This window comes from Suillus subaureus (assembly GCF_016647635.1).
Source record: "Suillus subaureus strain MN1 chromosome Unknown BJ212scaffold_14, whole genome shotgun sequence".
In the NCBI taxonomy this organism is placed as follows: Eukaryota; Fungi; Basidiomycota; class Agaricomycetes; order Boletales; family Suillaceae; genus Suillus; species Suillus subaureus.
In genome coordinates, this window is record NW_024538570.1 from 250,006 (window position 1) to 272,498 (window position 22,493).

General features: G+C 47.3%; 7 protein-coding genes across 7 annotated transcripts; 5 read left to right on the forward strand and 2 right to left on the reverse strand.

The window, feature by feature from the left end:
- Positions 1–1,002: 1,002 nt before the first annotated feature.
- BJ212DRAFT_1480359 (uncharacterized protein) lies at positions 1,003–1,743 on the forward strand (the record flags this gene model as incomplete). Its single annotated transcript, XM_041340070.1, has 3 exons — positions 1,003–1,183; positions 1,233–1,522; positions 1,576–1,743. 3 exons carry the CDS (start codon positions 1,003–1,005, stop codon positions 1,741–1,743), a joined length of 639 nt encoding a protein of 212 aa, XP_041193542.1.
- Positions 1,744–1,926: 183 nt separating this feature from the next.
- Positions 1,927–2,935, forward strand: BJ212DRAFT_1480360 (uncharacterized protein; the record flags this gene model as incomplete). The annotated part of the gene is made up of 3 exons (XM_041340071.1): positions 1,927–2,209; positions 2,261–2,493; positions 2,555–2,935. The coding sequence occupies 3 exons, from the start codon at positions 1,927–1,929 to the stop codon at positions 2,933–2,935; spliced, it is 897 nt and encodes a 298-aa protein (XP_041193543.1).
- Positions 2,936–3,485: 550 nt separating this feature from the next.
- BJ212DRAFT_1270836 (uncharacterized protein) lies at positions 3,486–4,866 on the forward strand (the record flags this gene model as incomplete). Its single annotated transcript, XM_041330920.1, has 7 exons — positions 3,486–3,686; positions 3,733–3,861; positions 3,918–4,189; positions 4,243–4,361; positions 4,411–4,564; positions 4,616–4,694; positions 4,747–4,866. 7 exons carry the CDS (start codon positions 3,486–3,488, stop codon positions 4,864–4,866), a joined length of 1,074 nt encoding a protein of 357 aa, XP_041193544.1.
- A 1,661-nt stretch (positions 4,867–6,527) lies between these two features.
- On the forward strand, positions 6,528–8,529 carry BJ212DRAFT_1351020 (uncharacterized protein). Its single transcript, XM_041335523.1, has 4 exons — positions 6,528–7,090; positions 7,302–7,407; positions 7,462–7,543; positions 7,594–8,529. Exons 1-4 carry the CDS (start codon positions 6,733–6,735, stop codon positions 8,323–8,325), a joined length of 1,278 nt encoding a protein of 425 aa, XP_041193545.1. The 5' UTR covers positions 6,528–6,732; the 3' UTR covers positions 8,326–8,529.
- Positions 8,530–8,861: 332 nt separating this feature from the next.
- BJ212DRAFT_1480363 (uncharacterized protein) lies at positions 8,862–10,527 on the forward strand (the record flags this gene model as incomplete). The annotated part of the gene is made up of 6 exons (XM_041340072.1): positions 8,862–9,096; positions 9,147–9,216; positions 9,289–9,455; positions 9,499–9,694; positions 9,751–10,393; positions 10,450–10,527. 6 exons carry the CDS (start codon positions 8,862–8,864, stop codon positions 10,525–10,527), a joined length of 1,389 nt encoding a protein of 462 aa, XP_041193546.1.
- Positions 10,528–19,338: 8,811 nt separating this feature from the next.
- On the reverse strand, positions 19,339–20,063 carry BJ212DRAFT_1446725 (Phox-like protein; the record flags this gene model as incomplete). The annotated part of the gene is made up of 4 exons (XM_041338294.1): positions 19,339–19,509; positions 19,567–19,641; positions 19,692–19,895; positions 19,953–20,063. The coding sequence occupies 4 exons, from the start codon at positions 20,061–20,063 to the stop codon at positions 19,339–19,341; spliced, it is 561 nt and encodes a 186-aa protein (XP_041193547.1).
- Positions 20,064–20,376: 313 nt separating this feature from the next.
- BJ212DRAFT_1568401 (MFS general substrate transporter) lies at positions 20,377–22,471 on the reverse strand (the record flags this gene model as incomplete). The annotated part of the gene is made up of 10 exons (XM_041342002.1): positions 20,377–20,673; positions 20,721–20,861; positions 20,925–21,041; positions 21,094–21,474; positions 21,535–21,669; positions 21,718–21,804; positions 21,917–22,003; positions 22,053–22,155; positions 22,280–22,375; positions 22,402–22,471. 10 exons carry the CDS (start codon positions 22,469–22,471, stop codon positions 20,490–20,492), a joined length of 1,401 nt encoding a protein of 466 aa, XP_041193548.1. The 3' UTR covers positions 20,377–20,489.
- Between the last annotated feature and the right edge of the window lie 22 nt (positions 22,472–22,493).

Consider the following 22,493-nt stretch of genomic DNA (forward strand, 5'->3'; position numbering starts at 1 on the left):
CTCCTCAAGAGGTTCATTCATAGGTCAAAAGTGAGAGGACACAATTTGCAAGGGCCTCTCACATTTGAGCTTGGAAACTTTGCATGCATTATTCAAATCAAAGCTTGCTGGCCACAAAGCTGCACGTCAACGTCTTGTGATGATGGCATGGGAGCTTGAGGAGTCAGAGCAGTTTACAGCATTCCTGGATAGTTCATCATGAGAACAAAGACCACCTCCTCTTGAGTGATGAAGAGTTGAAATGGATCAGAAACACTTTTTCTGACCGCTCACAAGAACAAATCAATGATGAAACAAACTACCTTCAAGCTGTCTATGATGAAGATTGCGAAATTCTTCGTGCCATTGCCACCCAAGCTGAGTTACTCTCTAGGCACTTAGGCTTAAACGTTAAGGAGGATATATTGGGTTCTATGGGAAAATCTTCTCACTCACCTTGATTCATCAGTAATTCTCATCCATCTTCCAATATAGATGATATTGTGGATGATGACGAATCCAATGATGACGACAACAACAATGACAATGACAACGACAATGATAAAGAAGCTGCCAGAACTTCCTAATTTTAGCTATTACTTCAAATCATGGTATATAATTTTCACTTTCAGGTTATTTTGCTCACACTGATCTATATCATAGTAGATAACTACGCGTTGCTCAGATCTCACCGTTCATACATCAGTTCTTGAAATGCCATGCATTTTCCCCCTGTCCATTCAATATGCTTCTTCGCCCTCTGCCCTTTCCCCATGTATTCAATTTTTTGGAAACCCTGCCTTTTACCATCACCATTCAATCCACTTCTCAATCCACTGTGACCCCTCTTTCAATTTTCCCATAGATCTCCTTATATCAATCACAATGTGTTTCATTTTTCCCAGCCTGTAAGTCGTATAGCAAGTCTGTGTCTCATTATTTCGTGTATGAAATCGAATCAAGTGGCACACATCCTTTTCGGATGTGCGATTTTGTTTACTTATCTTCTTGACCACCATCTCGATGTCAGGTGCGCGTGGCTCAAAGTGCAAGGGCAAAGCTGCCATCCCCAAGCCAGCTAGGGGATCAGGCCTGAATCCATCTGGTTTGCCAGCTGCTGATCAACTAAATCTTGATGCAGAACAACCCCAAATGGTGCCATTCAACTTTGATCCGTATGGACAATCTGTAGGAGGGTGGCAAGGTGAGTGGTTCAAGGGTTGCGTCTATTGATTCACTAATCAGTCACACAGACACACAGCAACAGCTTTATGGGAACACTGAAGGCCCATCGTTTGGTCACACGCAGGGCCAAGCGGCCACACAAGGGCAGTTGCCATACAACCACACCCAAGGCTTGTTGCCTTATGGAGACGGAGAGGGTTTGATGTCATATGGAGCAGGTCCATCGTCATTCGTTCACGCACAGGGTTTGTCTTATCAAGATGGAGAGGGTGCTTCATATGGAGATGGAGAAGGCGCTTTGTATGGAGATGGAGAGGGTGCTTTGTATGGAGATGGAGAGGGTTCAGTGTCGTATGGAGTGGGCCATCATCGTTCGGTCATGCACAGGGTTCGTCTTGTCGAGACGGTCAGAACATATCGGGTGAAGAAGGTTATGACTTCTACAACTACTTCAAGGATGTCTCATTCAACTCAGGTCCATCATTTCCCGATTTCCCCCCTGATCACCCTGGACAAACAGTACCTGTGCCTCGGTGGATTGAAGAGGCACCAGACGGAGGTACCAGTATCACAGATTGAAGCGGGGGGCTGTCACCCCCGGCTTCAAATTTGACGATGATTCAACAAGGGGAAATTCCCGCCTTGGAAGTGGTACATGTCAGTGTTTTCTTCTTTTGTTCATGAAATTTTGTTTAAAATATATGTGCACAGATGGCAGGGCCTGCAAGGACAACCCGGGCATGCAGAGATTGACATGCCAATATGCCTGCAATGCCATACCAGGCATCGCAGATCCCCGCCAACACTGCCAACACGCAGACGCACACCACTGTCACCGAACCGCACGAGACACCAAATGACCAACGACCTAAAAATGACATTATACTAACGAAAGAAGTCATCCAGCAATTGATAAAGGACGCCAAAGTGTTGATAACACAAGTTGTATTCTCAAGGAATGCGATGGTGTACTCTAGAAAGAAAAAGAAGGACATCGTTGATAAGGCCATTACTGACTCAGTCCCACAGTTTTACGGGCCAGATGGTGAGTTCATGTATTGTCTAGATTATACACTTTTTTTGTTAATTTTCGCAGCTGTATTCCAGACTTTCATCACGAATGTGCACCGTAAACAGGTCGCAAATGCCTTTTCTGCTAAACGTGGAAAAATGATCGATTTTGCGCAGGATGGCACTTGCGATGCGTTCCAACTTTTGCCCCCGCAAGGACACACCTTACCAGCAGACCAGTATCACATTGCCAGGGTCAGCCTCATTATTTGGGGTGCTGACCCTCTTCTGTTCATGCACGACTTTTATTTCGACGAGGTACGTCAAGCGATTCTCAAGTATTACTCAGAGTTTGTATTTACTCACATGTCTTTCTCAGAACAATAATATATTCGTACGCGCAAGATTCAAGAGCAGATTCGTTATGGCCAATGTGATCAGGTTCATATGGTATTGGAGCAATGCATCATTTCTTGACACGTCCTTGCTCAAGACTATCAAGAACGTCGTAGGTGTAGCTGGCGCAGCTACGTACTGTGCGTTGTATGAACAAGGAATGGCGCAGTTGGACATAGACCCGTTTGGTGGAAAAGCTCACCATGACAAGTTCAAAGAAATTGTTCGTGCATTCAATGGACTTACTGGTGCAGAGAAGACTGACTTGGAGCAGCATTTCCGGTATATATTAGAAATTGGACCTTCGCAAGCACGGGGCCAGAGCTCGTTGGCATCAGACTCAGAGATGAGTGATTCGATGTAGATAGCGTAGATTATCTAGTACTAGTAACAGATTGTACAGATTCTTATGATAATCGAGCCGATAATACAAGATCTCGCGTCGGACATCTCTTAAGTTGAGTCAGGGTCTAACTTAACCAAAAACGGACGTTACGGACGCTGACCTGAGCTAACTAAAAAGCATATGCACACGAGCATTTTATGAGCGTCGTGTGAGCGCTTTCGAATCAAGTCACATTTGCTGATGTAGGGGAGAGTTGAACTAAGATGCTCAGATTTTGGTCGAGTTTCCTTTTGAGAACAGAAAATAAACAATCAGTGCCAATTTCGTTTTTTCTATGAATTTGCCCTACAAAAGTGTATGCATGTCTCGATACTAAGTAATACTGATTTATATCCTCCATGCCACCTTTTCGGCGGGCATCTTTCAAGAATGAGGACGAGGCGTATACAGAGGTAAGTTCGTAAGGTGACGCTGGTAAATGGTTTGCCTATGACGCGACTTGCAGGGAGTCTCCCAAGCGAAACGGCAGAAAGGCAACTCGGGAAGGATCATGGTCCCCTCTCCAAAGATGCGTGTTACAAGAACATCCATGTTACTCGATGGCCTGCTAGATTTTTTTCGAACTGGAACAGAAAACCATACGTCTGATGACCCAGCAAATGACCCGGAGGAAGCCAGTTATTTTGAACGTTTTATGTGCTCCGTGCTGCCAGAGTGTTTGGAAGTACGTTGCCAGGTACAAGACAGCGATTGCGGAACGGACAACTTTGTACGGATTATATTTTGAGACGGGCAATGAAGCTAACTGAAGGCAGGGCACTCTTCTTCGACCTTTGTCTCGGTACGAGTTGTCGGCTGCGATAAAGTATGCGTCCGCGTTTGGTGCGGCGGCTCTTCCTTCACCGGCACAGGCAACTATATTGAGAAAGCTGCAACTCCGTCGGGTAAGTAGTCATCGTTTAGATGTGACTCAGAGACCAGAGGTTTATTTGTGTGGCAGGAAAGACGTAGAACAGATATCCAGGGGCTAGACTTTGTCAATTACAATTCTTTGACCTCCGCACCCCCCCAATTACCGCCTCAGCCGCCACAATCAGGCATTTTTAACTCGCTAAAATCTATCCGAACGACACCTTACGAAATTTCTTTCTTATCTCGCCTATGTGGGCATAGACCGTCTACAGACTTAGGGTTAGTTGCAGTAGACTGGGAAACCAGATCTCCTTGGATAGAATTGATGACAGATGTGCGAGAACACTACTCATATGCCCAGTAGGTCTTTTTTACCCGAATGACTACGCTTCTCACCTCAATGTTATCATTAGCCCTGCATCATCTCAATCACCTGAAGTTCCGGTTCCAATCCGTTATGTCTCCCTGCAGTCGTCCCACCTTCAACAGGTACACGAATTATTAGCTAGAGTGTTTTGGGATGGAATTGATGGTTTGTTGTATCCTCTCATGTTCATAAGTTGCTGTCTCATGTAATTCAGTCAGCGACTTGCTTCAGTCTTCCCCCGAGCGTTGCTCGGTGATTGCCATGTATGGCAAAATTGTCATTGGGGTGGCTCTTTTGAGCTCGCCTCAGGAAGCATACATCACGTACCTAGCCGTCAGAGCTGGCTGGCATAATTCTCAGATAGCAACGTACGTTGCAATTTCTCGAGTCTATAATAATAGTTTACAATCTTTCAACAGCACTATGTTATATCACCTGATCATGCTCAATCCGCACAGAGATATCACACTTCACGTAGCTGCTAATAATCCAGCGATGGTGCGCTTTTACTGGTGATTGGTGTTGGCACACATTTCTAAAACTTGTCTAGTTGCTGTACAACAGATTTGGGTTCAAGGCCGAGGAGTTCATCATAGGGTTCTACGAAGATTACCTGGACTCTCAGTCGAGGGCATCTATGAATGCCTTCAGACTGCGTCTTCGACGATGACAAAATGATCTTCAGATTGGTACCGATCTAATCACCAGAGCGACAGGGACTTGCCGATAATTTTAGTGCTCCCGGTGTACTTTGTCGGGAATAGCTATACCCGCCAAAGTCGAGGTGTTGATATACGCCCGGCGTATTAATCGCGATGTTCCATCACCAGGGGCCAGGCACAACCGCAATGTTAGGGAGTCAACCATAATATATCAATCCGAATGTCATGAATAGCAAATATGAATGTATGTTTTCATGTCCGTGCTCTGATTCTACCGGTCTCAAGCATCTCATACCACCACATGGGAAAAAATAAAAATTCATGGTTAAGAGGTATTTTTTGCAGGGAACCCGATGGCTGCTGGTTGAAACGGGTATCCATTGGGATGGTCAAACAACGTCAACTTAGTCGTTAACGCGAGGACAGTCCAGACTGCAGGGTGTGTACCCGGAGCCTGCAGCCCACAGCACAGGTCTAGTGATCTCCCACCCTTATCGCGCACAAAGCCGCTCTTCACCAACAACGTTGGTTTACCCACCTGTTGTACAGCTAAGCTGTCGTGATGTCATCAGTAAGTGAAGTCTAACTTTTAGGGTTGGGGGAGGGGTATAAGACCCTCATGTTTTGCGTATGATTTTTTGTCGGGGCTCTCAATGATGGACTCGATGGCCGGCCCTATGCTCATGATCAACGCATTTCAGGATCCTACGTCGAGGTGAATCTATAGTTGGCCGGATGACGATCTAATCGGCACCACAACAGTATATGAAATGAAAGGTGACAAACTGAACCCTGCAAGATTGATCTTTCACGTTGCTGATCGCTATCTACTTTCAGTCGCTGGTAGAAGTGGGGCACAGCAAGGATCCTCTTTTGCATTTTTGCCATCTTCCATTTGTTTACGATGCCGCTATGTGTAAGTTGGATTCATCAAACGGATGCCAATGTGCTATTCATATTTTCCTAACGCTGGTCGTGACTGAGATTGTCATGTCATTGGCATGACTTTCACTGTCAACTTACGTGTACATCAGTGATCCTCATTCTTGCGCTGACTCAAGCCAGAGTGTATTCGCAGCAAATGACTGGCGTTGCGAGTGGTTTGTTGGGGTTGCTGTATCACGATTCTATTTTTATATGGTATGCCTAGTGCGTAAGCCCTTTCACGACTGCATTCAAATGATCGCGAATAACTACCTTTGTAACACAGTCGTATCTATAACGAACATGGTGGCTATTTCAGTGAGCGATCAGATACCTCTTCTAGTATGGCGACTTAGGACCTCCAACGAAACAGTCACGCTATTGTCAATCAACTCTTTGATACATACGTCGCGTCGTTTGTTAACGTCTGTCCAAGACTGCATGTGCTGTAACGTAGATTCCCGGCAGTCATGCACTCCGTCCTTTCACATCATGTTTAATTTTAGGCAAAGTGCATATTGCGATGTTCATTCTGTGGAGTCATCTCGGACATGGACCCTCCGGACATTACACTTTGTTGTTCCGTTTTCAACCTTGGGATCAGGGGGTGATGTGAATAATAGAAGCAGTTTCCAGTCACCAGTGCTATACATGGCCTGTGTTACCACTAGCTATACTATAATCGATCACTTAGAGTACCAAGTGTGGTCAGTTGACTCAGCTGACCCCCCGAACTTTGATCCTGCCAACATAGGGGTTGATTAGGCACTGGCTGGTGTTTGTTTGTCAATTGTTCCCAGGCGTGGTGGTTGGTGGATTGTGGAACCAACAATCCTCTTTCGCAGTCATTGATTTCTACGCATACTTACGTGCAAGGACATCAGACCTGTTCCTTTCCTTTCTCTTGTACTTATCTGCTTTCTGGTTTATGATCTCTGTTACGAGTTGTTATGCCTTTCCCATTCACATTCAGTTTTCGCGTACCGGGTCTTCACAATCCGTTTACCGCTCAATCGGCAGTAAAACCGTCCCGGAATGACAGGAAAGATGCACTGCTTGATCATGCAGCTGCTATTTCTCGACGTAATTGCACCCAATTTCCTCCTCCCCGCCGTGCATCACCGTCACCATCACTATCACCGTTTGTACCACTAAACCGTAAGCGCGGTTGGGTCCCTTCTATCCCCGAACCTAGCCAAGCTGCCACAAGCGCTGCATCTACTCGCGGTTATCTTGATACACCAGCAAAGTACAGGAATATGGCGCATGAAGCGCATGAACAGGAATTTGTTGAAGAAATGTTTGCAGGTGTGTCTCAATCATCCATGATGTAGCATTACATATTTGCAAGCGATACCCGCGCCATGCGCCTGCCATGTGTTTGGTGCTTCGTGATCCACGCGTTGTCCATGCGCAGGCTACGGTTTTTATTCTGGAATCATGTCCCTTGCTTCTTTACTTTCATCTTCCAACCTACTTTCATTCATGCCTTTGGTTATCGTTATTGAAATAGATGTAGAATTACCACCCGTCAAGCGGCGTCGCACTCTCGCCGGTTCGATCGTGTCTACAGCGTTGAGCGCTGCTCTTATCGGGACTGCTGTTGGTCTCACTGTATATCGCCTGTGAGTGCAGAATTTCAGTTCGATGTTAATGTCACTTATCACTATTGAGCGCAGCTGGCGGGACCGAGGCAAGGAACAAGAAAGAATACAACCATTACCACCACCATACCACCCGGGTGACTGGGTCCCCGAACAAGTATGTACAGCCTTGTGTGTGTTACTGTGTCGTCATTGACATACTATCAGTACAAGGATATTCAAGTTACCCCTCCTACTCCGAAATCACGCAAGCCTCGCTCAACACCTTCCGTTCGTCGCTCCGGCACACGACACCGCAGGGTGCGCACTCGCGGTCGACCAGTTACCCCATCACGTAGTGTCTCCCCTGCCCTCATGGCTCATCCACCCCCAGAATTTGATTTCGTCCATGTAAACCAAGACGAAGATGAAGAGGAGGATGAACCTGAGGCTGACGAAATGGACTGGATCGGCGACAGACTATCTAGACTCATACAAGAAGGGCACAGAGCTCTGAACACGGAGGTTGTGGTCATGAGTGAAGCGAAGGAGGATGAGGTGGATGACGGTTCGGGTGACTGGGAGGAAGAGCAACCTACCGCTGGTCCATCGGTTTCCAGGCGGAGTTCCTTCCGCCGTACACATCGGCCTCGTGACATTCAACCCCCGTCCTACTCAGCCTTTACCTCTTCTTCTTCTCCGAGCCCGTCACCTAGGAAGCGCAAATTTGTTAGCGATGCTGTACACCTTTCTCCTGATCGCCAAGATTTTTCGAGGTTGTCAGTACCAAGTACACCTCGTCGGATTACTTGCGAATCTTCGATGGATATTGGCGGCTGCACTACTGTTACAAGCAGCTTCAAGGAGGATGTGAGTGCCTGGCAGAGTCCAGAGCTCAGAGAGTCAATGGAGAGGGCAAGAGCGCAATACCTCCAGAGACGGATGGGCGCACGATCATGATGGAACTTTCTGATTTACTTGTAACTTATGCTACTTCTCACTAGCACTGTCTCTTGATGAAGTATGATCTGGAATTTATTCGAGTACATGCTGTATCATTAGAATCACTTTAGCACTTTAGCTACGCTATTTCCAGAAGAACCGGAAGAGGATGGGATTATTTCTGATTATTTATGGCAACACTTGCAAAATTAGAACAAAAACTCTCTCATGCACACGCCACCCTACGCTTAGTGTGAGTGTCGAAAGCGAAAGTTGAGCGGCCATACTTAATGTAACAGCTACGCCAAAGCCACGCTGCCAGCTCCAAGGTCGACTAGGATCAGAAATCGGGTTGCAATGTTACGGGCCCGCAGTGTGCGAAACAATCAAGATGAAACGTATGATGCGCAGCATGTCCGGCATTCTGATTAAAGCCTTCCTCTATGGCCTTCCTTACGTCTTTCCCTGCCGTATATTCACATTCTCAGACGGACTAATATCTGGTTTGCAACCCTGCTGACACGTTTCTCATCCTCCCTCCTCCCTCCATCCCCATGCCATCCTATGGTCTGACGAAGCGTGGTACACGGTTTTTACTCCTTGCCATCGTATTGTGTTTCGTGCTCCCTGGAATACTTTACCACCGTGAAACTGTGCGCAACTATTTCAACGGCCACCTACCGCCATTGTACGAGGACTATCGAGGGCGGGAGCAAGATTTGGAGCATTACAAGGAGTACGAAACGAGGAAGGATGTTAAATATCTTTGGTCAGCCAATCATGCGCATAGTGGGTAGTCCTTTCTTCAATTTGATTCCTCACGCGTTGACCGTGCGCAGGCTCAGGATGGGGAAATGTAATGCAAGACTATGTGATGAATGCATTACTTGCGCATACCACAGGACGCTCGTCAGTCCCTTCCTTTACGGGCTCCCTTGCTTGGTTCTCACATTCCTGATTTTGTTTTTGGATGACGTGTAGTTTTGTTTTTGATGACTACATTTGGAAACCAGATGGTTCACTCTTTACAGATTATAATGGGCATTTAATTCCCTCTCGGATTCCCCTGACGGCACTATTGGGCGGCAAGTACAACATGGTCAATTTACGCGTATACTCCCCATTGACTGACTGTTCTAGGCGTCGTGGTGGGTGGTGAAATGCCACCTGGTGACACCACTCCTCGCGCAGTGTCTAAGAATTTCTTCAACAAAGTCTGCCCCCATCCGACAGTCGTTCAGGTGAAGGAAATCAACGATGATCGTATGCGATTCGATGAAAGCGTGCCAGCTTCGTATATATTCGAAAAGTGGCTCGAGAAAATTAACTCGATTGAGGATCCGTGTGTGGAAATCGACCCAGCAAGTGACCAAATTTTTGAGTACTGGTGAGTCATACACATCGTCTTTGGATGACTAGTGGAAGACGCCAGACCTCGCGCAGGATATTTGGACATGAGAGAATGCTGTCCATATGGCAGTACCTCAAGGATTCCCCAGTATCGACGCACTGGGGGTGGTCGCCTTTAATACACGATGCATACGGACGAAATCGCCACATCTTCGAGCTGAATACGAAATCTACTCTTTTTGGAGGGCTCTCTGCTTCGGCTGTCGCGGAAAACCACACAGCCCCGATACCTGGCCTCCTAGCGCTACACGTACGAAGGGGTGACTTCAAGGACCACTGCGTCCACCTGGGCAAATGGTCATCAAACTGGAATGCGTTCAATATGTTCCCCGAGTTCTCCGATAGGTTCCAAAGGCCCACTGATGGCGGATGGGGCGAGACATCAGAGAAGAACATGCAGATGTATATGCAGCGGTGCTTTCCCACAATTGACCAAATTGTCCAGAAAGTCACGCAAGTGCGTGCCGAGTCGGAACAGCCGCTAACTCATATCTATATCATGACCAATGGCGTTGTCGCTTGGGTTGATGAGCTAAAAGAGGCTCTTGGGAACTCTGGGAACTGGGACCAAATTAAGAGCAGCCGCGATCTCGACATTACATGGGAGCAGAAATTCGTGGTGCAGGCTTTGGATATGTTGGTGGCTCAAAGATCTGAAGTATTTATCGGAAATGGGGTAAGAGGTACTGTAGCTTCATTGCTCGTGCAAGACTGACGGGCGTCTCGTTACAGTGGTCGAGCCTAACCTCGAACGTTGTGATGTTGCGTATGGCGCAGGGCTTTCTTCCGGACAGTAACAGATTCTGGTAATAACGCTCACGACTGCTTCGTCTACGATAGAGGCACAGACAGATGAACGATCTATTATTTTTATTGTTTGGTGTTTACAGTCGTCGTGCGCCAGGGTATAGTCGCTACAGTAATACAACATTTTCTTCGTGACAGGTACATACTGCTTATGTTGCAGATATCAAACATCATTTATCTGGCGATACGAAACTTCCCTGCATCGACATCGAACGGTCCAAGGCTATGGCATGTCTCCAAATTTCGGACAGAGAATAACAATAATAGCCTTTCGACGTCTTCGCAAACCCACCAATCCATGGCACGCATACTTATATAGATCCGAGAGTCCTAATCACTAACCTGGTTACCGCTTGAAGGCTTGACAAGACTAGCAACTTGAACTCCATGTAACATTCAGTACGTAGTTTCTGGCACCATCACGAAGACTGCATGACTACACCAGCGTTTCTCGAATGCCCGTCATCACGAATTCGAAGGTTGAATCATTCTCCGGCTTATCGCAATTGGCAATTCAGTATCTTCCAACAACACCCCTGCGTCGGATCTGGACCACGTTGCTTCGCAGCTCAAGGAGATTTCAACGGGGTTGCGGTCTATTGAGTCACAAATACTAGGATCTGTGATAGGAGGCCCATATCGTAACACCTATAGTACTTTCCGATAACGTCGCCCCGATCGCACCTTCGATAACACTGCGGAATTCATCGAGTCTCGCAAATTTACTCTTTAGACGAGTCGACTATCACCGCATTAGTAGACTAGGATTTTTCCCGGAATATTTGAAATATTGTCAGACGCATTCTCCACACTGGGTAAAGCTGACACCGAAATGGCACCATGTCCTCCAGTCCGTCTTTCAAGAACAGCCTTACCAGCACATAATCAAGGCATTCCACCAGTTGACAACGATTGTCTAGCGAACGCTTCTGATATAGGTAAAGGGGAGCCAATAAAACATTGTACCGAGCCCTCCGCATCCATATCAATACGAGTACAAAGGGCAACTTGTGTGTACGAGTATTGATATTGTCAAAGTACAGAAGACAAACTACTCAATTTCTGTTTTCAGGATGCATGAGCAGCCACTCGTTGCGAGGGCAGCATTTCCGTTGGTAACATAGCGTTCCTTCCATTCTTCGTTGAGAGCTGAGGTTAACACGAGTAAGAATCGTAGCACAGTACATACTGAAAGACCGTGACTTACCGGGAATCCAAGCAAGGAAGATGGCTTTTGTAGGCTCATCACTCATGTCCATCATGTATCGATATGATTCGAGTGCTGCTCCAAATTGACCTCCCCGAATTAGTGCATAGCATCGTTGCTGGTTTGCAATTTGCCACAAGGTCTTGAGCTCCCAGCCGAAAAGCTGCACAAGCACGCAGTTGAGCATGGATAGATATGATTTTATCGAGTCATATCAACGTACCACGACAAAGCCCTCGTACATAGAATGAATGTCCGACTTAGAAAGGAAAGCGCCAGCATTGACAGCAGCAGTGAAGTGGTCAACAGCTTCTTTGTAAAGGGCGCTATCCATGGCAATGATTCCCAGCTGGACCCGCAAATATGTCTGATGTGCGAGGGACAGAAATACCAATGAGCACACGAACCTGGGCTTGGACAAGCGTAAAATGATACTTACTTCCACGACACGAGAAGCCAGAGGGTCGGCATTGGGACGGGCAGCTAGCTCTTGGACAAAGCGCATTGCCTCTTCATGATTATTTGCATTGAACAATGCGATAGCCTGAAAACCTCTAATGAGGCATCGAATATGAATCAAATATTTACCTACTTTGATCAAGAAAAGAAATTGCGTCGACTTTGGATCTCCATCGGTGGACGTGAATGCGAGGTCGAATTCTGTCATCGCTTCCCGGATCTGTTGTTTCCCGCAGAGTGCAATGGCCTTGGAGATATAGCCTGACAACGAAGGCTGAATACTAACAGACTATGTCATGATCATCGTTAACGGGGACATGGTGGGGCGGTGCCAGTGTACTCACCTTGCTTGCATCATGAAGTGCGCGGTCCCAGTCGAGTCGTCGCGCCATGATGAATGAACGGTTGGCATAGGAGGTATAGCTGTTAGCATCGACGTCGATCTCTTGTGTAAGTAATTGTTCGGCGGTAGTCAAGTCCCCCGCGATGCATGCATTACGGATGGTCGTGTCGATGGTCAGGATCTGCATGAAGGTATGCTCGACTTGTGTTATATGAGTCAAGATTAGAAACACGCCTTTAAATCAGAACATCGAGCCTTTGAATCAACAAAACGCGAGATGAGATGACGAAGGACCAGGAAATGAAGGGGATAGTACATCTGCTACCCGTTCCTTGAGAGCATCCTTCGGCAAAATATCCTTGGGTACTGCCCACTCTGAGACCTGCTTATCATCATCTCCGCTGAGGATGAGGTTGCCATCCGTCGAGAAGGTGACGCATTCCGTTGCGCTGGAGTGCAAGAAGATGGCGATGGTTTGCCGGTCCAACAACGACCAAAGGCGGACATGGTTGTCAGTAGATGCGGAGGCGATGAGTGCGCCAGTAGGATAGATGGCAATGGCCCAGACAGCGTGAGTATGACCAATCCAGGGATCACCGACCTGCTCCCAGGTCGATGCATCCCACTCTCGTATGCTGGGATCTTTATAACTTCCCGCTAAGATAAGGCGCGTACCATCGGGCGTCCACACGAGTGATATGTTGAATTGTGTGTGGCCCTTGAATTTTGCGATGTTTTGCCTGGTGTCTGGATTGTAAATTTCGATATTACTCTGTGTTGCAATCGCGAGAAGTGCACCGGACGGGGAATACCGAACGCAGCGGACTGAACTACTACACGTAATTTGGTGTCCTTGGAGCAACCGTGTTTTTGTGTTCCACAGCTTCGTCGTGGAGTCGTCTGAACCAGTTGCCAGTACGGTACCATCAGGAGAAAAGTCCAACGCATAGATCAGACTGGAGTGGGCTTTGATGGAGCCTTGGGTCACCCAGGCGAGAGATTCTCTGTGCCAGGCGATGACTTCTCCGTCGCCATCGCCGCTTGCTATCAATTGCCCATCTCGTGATACTGCCAACGCCAACACCTCACTGCGATGCCCCGCCATTTTCTTCAACACTACACCTGTCTTCAAGTCCCACAGATGGACCATTTTATCTTTTGAGCCGGTGATCATATGTTGTCTGTTGGGGAAAACTGCGACTGCAGTGACGGTGGACTCATGACCCTTAAACTGTCGATTGGGTGTGGTATAGGTTAACTGTGACATTTTACTGGAGGCTGATGGTGTCGAGCACGCCCCAACTGGACTTGGTAGAGGTATTGTGGGTAAAGCTGCAGAGGTGCGTGCACTTGGTGATTTTATCCTACTTCGTAGCTTTGATCAGACGCTTAAGACATGAGGCTTTATCATCAGTCCCTGGGTACCATAGCTTTCCAAACGAGTTGATGAGCTTTCCTTATGACATGACCAACGTTGAACAGCGCTATCGAATATGGTGGATCCGACCCTTCGACCAGAAACCCAACTCAACATCAAGATCCGAGTGTGGACAACACACTGTTTGGTGGCCGTTATGCAAGCTCACCATCGCCCACCGCCCTACCACAACAACAGCCTATCACTCCCCATGTCCCAAGGTAGGATGCTTCCTTCCTGCATGTTTATAACCTTTCTAGAACACGCTGCTATAACGACGACACGAATAACTCTTGAACACGCTCCAGAAAAGCTTATCGAGGAAGCTATTCTAGCCATTCTTCCCTATCATTTCGTGGGTCCACGCGACAGATAGAAGAAACGTGCATGGTTGACCTGATCGGCCATGCGCTGCTCCCTCGAACCTCGATTAAGCCCATGATAGCCATGGATGTGGTATTCAGTCCGGTGACATGTCGAACCTCTATTCCCTGGGACGTTCTGACTGCAGATTTGGACGGTTGCTGGGCTATTTGTATTGAAGATGATCGATAATTAGTCGTTCGGACTCTGCTTTGCACCCCTACGTCAGGCCTCATGTTCGGCAGCACGGCACGACAGTTGCGGATCGGCATATATTACTGGTTCACCACCTTTGCCTGGCTTCTGCTAGGACAATCGACCAAGACTGCCATCTGTCTGCATCCATGCTTGGTCTTCTTCGTATTGTATTCGTGAGGGCATGACAATAATGTACCTCTCTTTGGAGGTGACGTTTCGTTCATGACCTTCAAATATCTTGACCCTCGAAGGACCGGGTAGAGATTGAGAACCATACACATTAGATCTTACCGATCATTTAGATGGTTCAGTTTGAGTGGAGCTACCCAGTGCAGGTGGAAGGAACACGTGTTCTGGGCGTAGTAGCCCTCGGACGATGGCTTAAACTTTGGACTTCAACAGATCGACGGTGAAGGAAATGAGAATTATCGGCAGCGGTGGGGAGGGTCTCGGGGTCTGTAAATATTGATATTGTGATTTGTTTTCAGTCACCTACTCAGAAACAAGTACAAAAGGACACATGAAATGTCGACGTAATTGCACAAAATATCTCCGTGGACCGTATCTCAAAATGTATATGTAACAGGGCTGCCAGTGCATGTCCGTCGGTGGAATATAGCGCCTTGCATTCTTACTTGAGAGCTGAGTGAAAGGCGATCGGGGACCGTAGCATGAGTGACATTACCAAAAAGACTCACCAGAGAACCAAGCACGTAAGCTGGCCTGCGTAACTTCATTACTTGCGTCTATCATGGATCGGTATGATTCAAATGCTTCTGCAAGTCTACCTGCTCGAACGAGCGCAAGACACAGTTGTCTATTGGCGATTTGCCACAATGTCTCGAGGTCCCATCCGAATAGCTGCGAAAAACGCACAGTTGAAGGTGAAAGGGATTTGCGGTTGTATTATAGTATCCACGCACCACAACCAATTCCTCGTACATCAAATGAATTGCTGAATTGCGAAAGGCAGCGCTAGCATTGGCGGCGGCAGTGAAGTGGTCAACAGCTTCGTTGTAACGCGAGCCATTCGAGGCAATGGTTCCCAGTTGCATATGCAGATATGCCTAATTCACAAGCGGAACACCAGTATCAACACGAACCTCAGCTTGATTGAGTACATGTTACTCACCTCAACAACACGACAAGCAAGAGGATCGATAGTCGGGAAAATCGACAGCTAGCTCTTGGACGCGCTGGATTGCCTCTTCATGTTCATTTGCATTGAACAGCGCAATAGCCTGAAATCCGCAATGAAGCACGACGTATGTAACAAAACTGTAGCCTACCTTAATCAAGAAAAGGAAATGAGCCGTCTTTGAATCTCCGTTCGCACATACGAATGCGAGGTCAAAAGCTTTCTGGCATCTCGGATCTGCCTTTTTCCGCAGAGGGCGATGCTCTTGGAAATATAGCCTAATAATGAGGGCTTGATGCCGATGGACTATGTACAGTGATCAATGTTAGCCTTAAGGGGTCTATAATGAGTTAGTATATCTCGCCTTAATTGCATCTTGAAGAGCGTGGTCCCAGTCAAGTTTGCGTGCCATAATAAATGCACGATTTGCATAGGAGGTGTAATTGTTGACATCGGCATCAATCTCTTGCGTGAGCAACCCTTCAGCGGTAGACAAATCCCCTGTGACTGCATGCATTGCGGGCGGTCGTGGTGATGGCGATGATCTGCATGAAACATGTTTGAATTACATTATGTGAGTCAAGGGTCATGGTGGAAACACGCCTTTGAATCTGAGTCTCGAGCCTTGACCTCAAAAGACGCGAGATGAGATGACGAAGGGGTGGGATATCAACGAAAAAGTACCTTTGACTTAGGAGCATCCTCCGACAAAGCATCCTCAAGTATTGCCCATTCTGAGATCTTGTTATCGCGATCTCCGCTGATGATGTACTTGCCATCCTTGGAGAAGGTTACACACATCACGTGATTGGAGCTCTGGAAGATGGCGATGGTTTGTCCATCTAAGAGCCTCCAGAGGCGGACATTGTTGTCACCAGATGCGGAAGCGACGAGGGCGCCAGCAGGATGAACGGCAATGGCAAACACAGCGCTAGTGTGGCCCGTCCACGGATCACTGACCCTCCAAGTTGACGTATCCCACTCCCATATGCTGGGATCTGACTCAGAGGCTCCTGAGAGAAGGCGTGCGCTATCGAGTGTCCATGCGAGAGAGAAGTTGGATATGTATGATGTGCGACCCGCGAGGTTTGCGATGCAGTGCCTTGTGTCTGCATTATAGATTTGGATGTTCCTGTCTGTTGCAATTGCAAGAATTTCGCCATCTGGTGAATAACGAACACAGCGAACCGTGCTACTACACTGGATTGCCTTGTCTTGCATCTGCCATGTTTTTGTGTTCCAAATCTTCGTTGTCTCGTCTAATGAACCAGTAGCAAGCATTGTACCGCCAGGGGAAAAGTCCAGTGATGCAACCACACGGGAGTGGGCTTTGATAGCTTGAGTGACAGATTCACCAGTTCCTCCATGCCAGGCAATGATATCTCCCCTCTGATCACCGCTTGCTATCAATTTCCCATCTCGTGATACTGCCAATCCCCACACCGATTCGCGATGCCCTTCCATCTTCTTCAACACGACACCTGTCTTTAAATCGTACAGGCGAAGCGTCTCGTGATACGAGGCAGAGATCATGCGTCCTCCATCAGGGAAAACTGCGACCGAGTGTACGCCTTCTTCGTGATCTTCGAATGTTCGGACAGGCGTAGAGTTTGAAACGAGGAGCACCATTTTACTGAAGGCCGAGGTGGGCTTGGTAGAGGGATCGTGGGTATCTTGCTCTAATACTGCATTAACTTGCCTCGTGTGTTTATAGACGCCCAGGACATGAGGCTGTTATCATAAGCGTTTTCTTGACATGCAAGCGCCTGGACATATGCGTCCAACTTACGTCGCCGCAGCTCTCTAGAGGTGACCCAAAGAGCTCTTCTTACCTTAGTAGTGACAGTAGCTCACGTAGTATCTGTAGTGAGGATCTGCTTGAAACATACTCAAATCATGTTATACGAATCGAGGGTTGAAACATGCCTTTAAACTCGAACTTTGGACATCGGGGGTTGATGTAGAAGAAGACTAAGGTGGTAATCAATGCCAACTTACATTGATTTCCACCTTATTATCTCGAGCACTCTCGAGCACCCTTCTGCAAAGCGTCCTTTCGCGAAATAAGATGATGAAGGGGCCAGGAGTCAGCAGGAAAGTATATACAGGAAAGTGCTTTTATGGCAGTACCTGTGGAGTATTTCCCGGCAAAGCGTCCTTTGGTAGTGGTCATTAAGACTATCTTATCAGAAGCTCAAAAGCTCAGTTGAGGATGTGCTTGTCATTCGTGTAGAAGATTACACAAGTCATGGAAACAGAGTGAGGGAAGATGACGACGGTTCGTCGATCTGAGAGCCACCTCGTGAGGCGTCGTGAGATGCAGAAGCGACCTAGGGTTCCAGTAGGGTACACATATGGCTACGACCTGGGCGATATCACCGACCTGCTTCCAGGTCAATGGCTTCCACCGTGACTCCTGTATGGCAGAATCATATCCATTGCCTGATGACAGCCTGAGAATGATCGTGTGCAATCGGGCGTCCGTGACGATTCGTACGCAGCGGCAGGCAGTGTATTCTAGTGTAACCCGGCGCATTCCCTGGTGCATAGGTCAAGCTTGGGTTATGAATTTGATATCACTATCCGGACCCTGTTGCAATTGCAAGACGCTCACCAGATGGCGAATATCGAACGACTTCAACGCAGCGGACGTCACTACTGCACTGGATTAGATTTCCTTGCCACGGAAATTAAATCGAGTGTAGTAGTGGCATCAGCTATGCCTCCTTAGTCCACAGCTTCGTATTTCGATCCAATGAACAAGTGACGAAACTCCGTCTGATCCTGGAGAAAATTCAAATGTGTAAGTTCAATTGGAGTGGGCTTACATGGCTTCGCTGGGCGAGTCCCCAAATTCTCCATGCCAAGTGACAATTTCCACACTCCCATCTCCACTCCTCATGCCTCATTGCAATTCCCTACCATGTTCTTCAAAAACTACATCCATCTTCCAGTCCCCGAAGACATAGGATCCATCTTGTTGTACAAACCTGTGACCCATACGTCGTCTATCGGGGAATACTGAGACTGCGAGTACCGCGCCATTTTTCTGGAAGTCGAGGTGGACAAAGGGAGAAGGATAGTGGGTGGAGCTACAGACGTGCACCTGGGCGTTCGTTTATACTTCACGGCATGATCAAACGCCCGAGACATAAGGCTCTTATCATAAGTACCTGAGTACATGGGTCCAACTTGCGTCGCCGCAGCTTAAAGATGACTCAACAAGCTCTGCTGGTGCTATGATAGTCACGGCAGGTGTTGAATAATATTAGTATCGAATGGACCCTAATACTTCGAATATCAAGAAACTAATTCAATACTGGTACGCAAGCGCTAGCCAGCCCTGGATGACGAGTTGTGAACCGGTAGTAGATTGACCAAGCAGCCGAAAAAAGTGACCTTGCATTGTCTCATTTATCAAATTTTTGAATCAAGGGTCCGAAATCGGGTAGAAAAGAGCACAAGCTGCGGCACATCTGCATACTGTCTTGGTTGCTGATGAACAAACACTTGGAACCATGTGTATCAGAAACGAACGCGGTGGAGCGAGTTTAGTCTGATGGATATGTTATAGGCAGAGAAAGTCATAAGTAGGGTAGTATCCGGAATAAACAGCAATAAGAAAGATATTATCCGCACCGTCACAGCTCATAGCACTCCGCGTGCAAAATACCATACATAGTGGACGTCTAATCCATAACCCACCACCTTACAGACTGACATGCACCAATCTCGGGGTGGAGGAGAACTGCGGAGAGCCAGTACTGTAGTTGTCTCCTGCGACGATCGACGAAAGCTGCTCGGTAGCGTGAGAAGGGAGATTTCGGTGGGAGGGCTGGGATGAAATGGTGTTGATGTTTCTGATGGAGTTACTGAGTACTGAGATTTTATTAAAATAGAGCGAGGGGTAGACGCACAGGTAATGAATGTTTCAGCGCATCGTGCAACAGCACGAAATCACTATACCGCTTATGTGCGTGGATAGTAGTACCCTATTTACGGTCACCTCGGATCTGAGCTGCAACATAGAAGGCATGCGAACCTCTTTTGTGTGAATCACACAATCATACACGACATAAGCCCCACCCAGCTTATCACCTACGCTCGTCCACCCCGCGATATGCACATTTCGGGCAAAAGCAAGACTCGTGCCTGAGTTATCGTTTAACCAGATGTCGCGAGAGAAAATCGAGGGTGGTCCCTGAGGGGATTTGGGCCGCGTGGATGGGTGAATGGATACTTGATCCTGGATGGCGGTCAGTTAAGTATTTTGCACGACATTTGGAACAGCGGAGAAACAAACGTCACACAATTCATCGTACAATCGTGCTTCTGCTTCGACGTCAATTCCATCGTCTGGAATGACAACAAGAAGGCTTTCTGTATTTCGGAAAGGATGACTAGGCGCGGGCATATAGTGTCGACAACGAGCTTGATGGGGACGAGAGCGACCAATTGGAATTTCCCCGGATGACAAATCGAGCCGACCCGAGCATAGAGCGCGCTAAGCACTAGTTCACTGGCTCAGCTCAAGCGGATTACATTGTCATTCATGATTTATTGTGATGCGTTAAGTCAATACTAAAATCGCTGATTTGCGTCTTCTTAAGAATACTGCCACCATGCACAGATCTGGCAGCAAGTCTTCTCCAAGCTGCAATTATCATATCAATCGATCCGATGATAAAAGTCAATTAGTATGACACAAGTACTATGGAGCTCTCCATGGTCAATTTCAAGTTATGACTCGCCAAATAAGATATCCGGAATATATTGTGTGCCCTGATGTCCATTCATACATATTCTCACTGATGGGATCATATCAGTTGCCAATCATACTCTAGAGGAGATATCTAAAACCCTTAGGTAGCCCTAGAACGTTCTCTTCGGCTTCAGCAGCTTCATTACACCGTGAAAGGTGCCCCCTAAATACCCAGCACATCACAATGCACAAAACGCTTGTCGAGATGCAAATGAGATATGAGTTCACGTATGAAGGTCCCCAATTGGACGGCCAGAAGTATCTGCGACGACGTCAGTAGCAGCTAGAGCACAAGGTCACTGAACTGACGATGAATCAATGAAACCAGCTGTTGCCATGGAGTTTATGAGTGCGATGGCGGCAGCGCGTTTCGACTGTGATTGGGAAAACGTATTTATGGCCCAGGTCAAACAGACAACATAGGCAGCAGGGCTCTGAGCCATGAAGAATCTGCGTGGAGCACGTAAGCCCTGTGGAATCACAGAACGAGGAATGGAATTCGAATGTTCGTACAGAGATAGATATCGCACGGCCGTATTCATCGTAGAAATTGCCATTGTAAATCCAACGATGCAGACAAGTAGAGGACCGACAATATGCCAGAAGCGATCACCAGTTACATCGGAGTGCCTTAATTCAGTAATGTAAGTTCACCTATCGGACCTGTGAAATAAATTCAGACCTGGCCACAACAAATGAGGTTGCAGTTCCCAAAATCCACGGGGGTGCGCAGAGCAAAAGGCTAGCAGTCGCGCTGTAACCCATTGTAGCGGATAGGGTGGGGAAAAAAATGCTGAACGACGCCGAGCAAACCAACAAATGAACAGCAACACCAAGCCACCATACCCTCCAATCCATAAAAGCCTCAGCAAGACCAGAGAAGTTCTCTTCAGACTTGTTCTCGTGTCCAATGGCCGCAGCTTCTTCCTCCATCCGTCGTTTGGCCAGTGTTTGTTCATCAGGTGAAAGCCAGACGCATGGCGTTGAAGGAAAATCAGGTAAAATCCAGATTGCAGACACTGCGACAACGATGGTCAAAGCGCCCTCCACAAAGAAAAGCCACCTGCAGCAGTGAAATCAGAACAATTGACTTTTTGAAAGCACACGCATTTCAGGCTCAGACCTCCAAGCTGAAAAGCCTAGTGTACCATCTAGGCTTCCTAAAATTCCCGACGCGATAAGAGGACCGAAAGCATTACTGACAGAGTTGCCGCAAAGAAGAACTGCTATGCGTAGCCCTAGTTCATTGCGCTTGTACCTAGAGGAAATTCAGTATATGCTGTTAGGAAGTATTGGACAATGATACCATCGTGAAAGAAGGAATACAACTCCAGGAAAGAATGTCGCCTCCACGAATCCAAGCAAAAAGCGCAAGATAAGAGCGGCATGATACCTAGATAAGGGTTAACAGTGGACAGGATTAAAAGATCTAGATACCAACGTTCGTACTGCACCTTTTATAACCTCTCGTTAACCAATGTCGATCAAGTGAACGTCGTACGTACCCATGAACACTGGTGATAGCAGCCCATGCTATCACGCAGCTCGAGAGGTATAATGATGGCCTTTTCATGCGGCGTAAGATCATATTGCTTTCAAATTATTAGATATGCTGCAGAATGATAAGGTGTCAGTACATACGAAGGAGCCTGCGTCAAAAAATATCCAACATAAAGGATACTGATGAGTGTGTTAAACTGGTTCCCTGTCATGCCAAGGTCCTCCTCGAAACCTCGTAGCCTGGCTGCACTTGCGAGCGGGTGGTTAAGCGACATTACCCCAAATGTGTTCGAAGGGCCACTTACGCTATATTATAACGGTCCATCTACACAGGGGATTTAGGTAGCGGAGACACTAGGTGCAATGACTCACGATGTTCATAATGTAAATCAGAACTAAGAAGGCCATTCGAAGGTCCAACTTGCGGAGAAGCCTCTTCTCCACGATTGGTCTGTCAATGTCGTCTAGAGGATAGTTGGACCGTCATCACTTCTTCTGCTAGAAGTGGCATCGTAGCGGGAACCGCAGTCGACTGAACCAAGCAGGGGACGAACTGACATTCTTCTGGACGAAAGATTCCCC

Excerpts from the sequence above, each read along its gene's own strand:
- BJ212DRAFT_1351020 (XM_041335523.1), top strand. The coding sequence starts at position 6,733 with ATGCCTTTCCCATTCACATTCAGTTTTCGCGTACCGGGTCTTCACAAT. Across the intron at positions 7,408-7,461 it reads GGTCTCACTGTATATCGCCT|CTGGCGGGACCGAGGCAAGG; the intron begins GTGAGTGCAGAA and ends TATTGAGCGCAG. Across the intron at positions 7,544-7,593 it reads GTGACTGGGTCCCCGAACAA|TACAAGGATATTCAAGTTAC; the intron begins GTATGTACAGCC and ends ACATACTATCAG.